Raw genomic sequence first — 3,728 nt, forward strand, 5'->3', positions numbered from 1 at the left:
GATGGCACAGATTATGAAGATTTCCATTGTGCACTTGTTTATCGATAATTAAAAACGTATAAACGCGGCGATTTGGGGAAAAAATTACTGTTCCAATTTCCTTAATTTGATTAGTAACTTGTTCTTTATTTTTTTCGTTATCGGTAAAACGAAACTTATGCATTAGCAATAAAAGATTATCTTTTATATAGTATCCACTTAGAAGAAGTGTCTTTAGACATTTATTTGCTTTTACTCGCCCCTTTTTTGTCTCTTGCTTATGGTTTATTACTTCTAAAAACACTGTGACAGTTCCCATATATATATATATATATATATATATATATATATATATATATATATATATATATATATATATATATATATATATATATATATATATATATATATTTACAAATATAGTAGAACCCCTCTCGTCCGCCACTTCGGTTGATCCGACCGTGCTCGAGCCGAACTTGTCCCAATTCGTCGGTGACTCACGAGACCTATTGTTGTTTACTGCCGTTGCGGTATTGTTGTTTACTTGTTCAGAGATTGTTTATTTTACTGTAAATCTGTACTTTTCTGTATTGTCTGATAATCCGATCTTTTTTGCGTTCCACAGTCCCAAAGGTGACGGATTAGAGTGGTTCTACTGAATTTCTAAGAGTAAATAATAGAGTATACTGTTACCCTGTTTTTATGGGAGTGTAGAAACCTGCTCTCATATCTGTCAACCTGGAGGCGTGATCAATATGATGCAATTTTATTTCCGCACTGAACGTCTCCGTGACCTATTCTGGTATGACCTTCACAGAACTTTAATTTTTCTACATATATACGGCTTTATATGACATTAATTCTATTTTTGACAAATTATCAAAGAGATAGCAAATAAAAGTTACAGTTACAATAAGAATTGTATACAAAATACAAGATGTGCCTATTTAGTACAGGATATATTTCAACTATAAAATTTATTCATCACTTTGTAATGAAGTATTAACTTCAAGACAATCACATTTCGGACAATATTTCCATGAAGAGAAGCACCATACGTTTACTGGATACTCAGTACAGTATCTGTCCCATTCATTAAAATATACATATTCACTTGGTGCAAAATTCGGTGTAGGACAAAATAGGTCTAATATTCTTTCCTTTAAAGTACCTCGAGACGTCAGTATTTTATACAATGCATACGCTGGAACGCAAACTGCTGAAAACATCGATATTGTCCAGCCAAACTGACCAGACCAACAATCTTTGTTAAATGAAGACTGACGAGCGATGAACATGATCTTAACGACCACTACGAACAGAAGGGCCACAGGAGTTAAAAACTTCCAGAACAGTATCCATAAACATGATACTTCACTCACGATCACAAACTTTACTAATCGTCGAAATTTCTTACATCCATAGATCCAACTTACCATAAATACTTCAACAAAACAAATAAGTGCTACAGAAACCGGCGCTCCATATTTGTCCAACATTTCTAAAGCATACACGAAGGACGTACTGACACATATCGCAGATGATGCAAACATTGTAATAACAATCAAGCCAATAATAACTTTACGCACATCTTTTAACGTAGAGTTATCATCAAAAATCGAGAACAATAAAAAATGAATGTGCATAAGTATGGATGACAATCCCACAATTGCTAGAACGAAGCACAAGAAAAAATTCCCCACTTGAAAAAGGCGAGAGTCAGAACTAATTATAAGGTTGTTTATGAAGATTAGTCCAGGCACAAGAAGTGGCGAATGCGTGATTGTGATGTTAACTCTATGAGATACGTGTCCAAGCACTGAGAAGAATGTCAACCCAGACACAAAACTGACAAAACCGCTTAAAAGTGGAATGAAAATAACTTCCCATTTGATTGTGTGTCTAAAATGGTTCGAGCTCGCTCTTCCCACTATTGGTCCAAATCCAATGTTAACAGTATACATTACTTGAATACCTGCTTCACACCAAAGTTGGACATCAGAAAGCTTATCCCATTTGGGAATCAAGAATGTTAAAACTCCATCCATTGCTCCTGATAAAGCCATTGCACGAACAAAGAGTGCAGTGAATATTATATAAACCAATATTGTTGTTAAGTAAAATACCCTGCTAATTTTTCTCCAACTACATAAACAACACACAATGATACATATATAAGTTACAATAATTGGAACATACAGCTTCTTAATAATTCCGGTTGTTATTATTTGTTTACTTATTTTTTCAAGGATTTTCTGCGGAATTTCTGAACAGTTGGAGTGATGTTGCACCTTGTCCACATAGTTATCATCGCTCCCTTTATTACATCTGATTATACTATCGAAATAACCACTTATTTTTATAGGTTCGATACTAAAATATAATGCAATGCTGACAAAAATGGAATAGTATCCGCAACAAAGCACGTTGGCAATCAAACATGCAAAACCAGCACCTAGAAACAAAGGACTGATATCATAAATACGAAGATATCCGCTGCTGGTGAACTGTCCAAGCACTGTCTCCACATAGAAAACAGGAATGGCACACAGAAATAGCATCACTAAGAAGGTAAATAAGAAATCACCACCGCCATATTGGAAACAGACATACGGGAATCTCCAAATAGCACCTAGCCCGACAGAATATCCTAGATAATAATACAGGCGTTCAAACACTCTCCAAAATAAACCAGTTTCTTGTACGTATGCATCCGGATCTCCAATTTCCTTCCATTTCAGTTCTATAAGGACAGATCTATTGTCGTCGCTAATCGAATATTCTTTTGCAGTATCTTCGAATTTTACAACAGTATTGGATGACTGCCGCGACGCTGCACCATAAGCATTAAGTTCAATCAGATGAGGGTGTCTCTCGTTTAGTAAAGATGGATCAGAAGATCCTATACTTGATTCTGACAGGCTTCCTGATGACCTTCTGCTTGCCTTGTGCTTCTTCATGCTTTTGAGTCTATAACTGAATAAATTTCTTCTTGATGATGCCATCACTGATTTTTAAACTTTATTTTCTTGAAACCTTTTTCCCCCTTAAAGTTGCAATCTACTTACTTACGTTTTCCCGATCGAATACTCCTCACTACGTTCGCTTCTAGAAAAAATGATACCTTCTTAACAAATGATGGGCACAACCTTTGGCTTCTGGTACTACTTGTCCTTGTAGCAGCAACTCAACAATTCCTTTCTTCATTGGCCACACAGGTTCCAAGAATCTGGACATTGAATAAAAATTTCGTTGTAAAAATCCAGTGTGAAGTCATTTTGAGATATGTAACTTATACAAAAAATTAAAGTTTAACAATCACTTTCTATATGATTTATTTCTAATTGTGATGCGTTTTAAAGTAACTAGTTTATCTACAGCTTCAATTTAATTTGTTAAGGGAGTTCCAATAAAGAGATAGCAAATACGTGGTTGAGTTTAGTAATTAATGATCTCGGATTGTCTTTAGATGAAAACATACAGATGATGAATGTAAGGTGGATAATATAATAATCTGTGGAATCAGCAAATAAGAGATAATGATAGAACCCACGAACACGATATTTTTCACCACAAATTGTATAGTCTAAGATCCAACCAGAATTCTTATCACGCAAGATATAATCTTTCCACAACAAGAGCCATCTTTTAATTTATTAATAAACAGAAAGCACAAAACACCGTTAATAACTAAAATGTATTTTACTAAATCACGCAAGGTGACTCATATACTGTGATACAAAAGAAGA

The 3,728-nt window shown here is 34.6% G+C and overlaps 1 protein-coding gene across 1 annotated transcript; it reads right to left on the reverse strand.

The window, feature by feature from the left end:
- Positions 1-956: 956 nt before the first annotated feature.
- LOC145689205 (sodium-dependent noradrenaline transporter-like) lies at positions 957-2,984 on the reverse strand. Its single transcript, XM_081763340.1, has one exon. It carries the CDS (start codon positions 2,982-2,984, stop codon positions 957-959), a length of 2,028 nt encoding a protein of 675 aa, XP_081619466.1.
- Between the last annotated feature and the right edge of the window lie 744 nt (positions 2,985-3,728).

This window comes from Thermobia domestica, chromosome 7 (assembly GCF_964235325.1).
Source record: "Thermobia domestica chromosome 7, izTheDome1.hap1.1, whole genome shotgun sequence".
Taxonomy (NCBI): Eukaryota; Metazoa; Arthropoda; class Insecta; order Zygentoma; family Lepismatidae; genus Thermobia; species Thermobia domestica.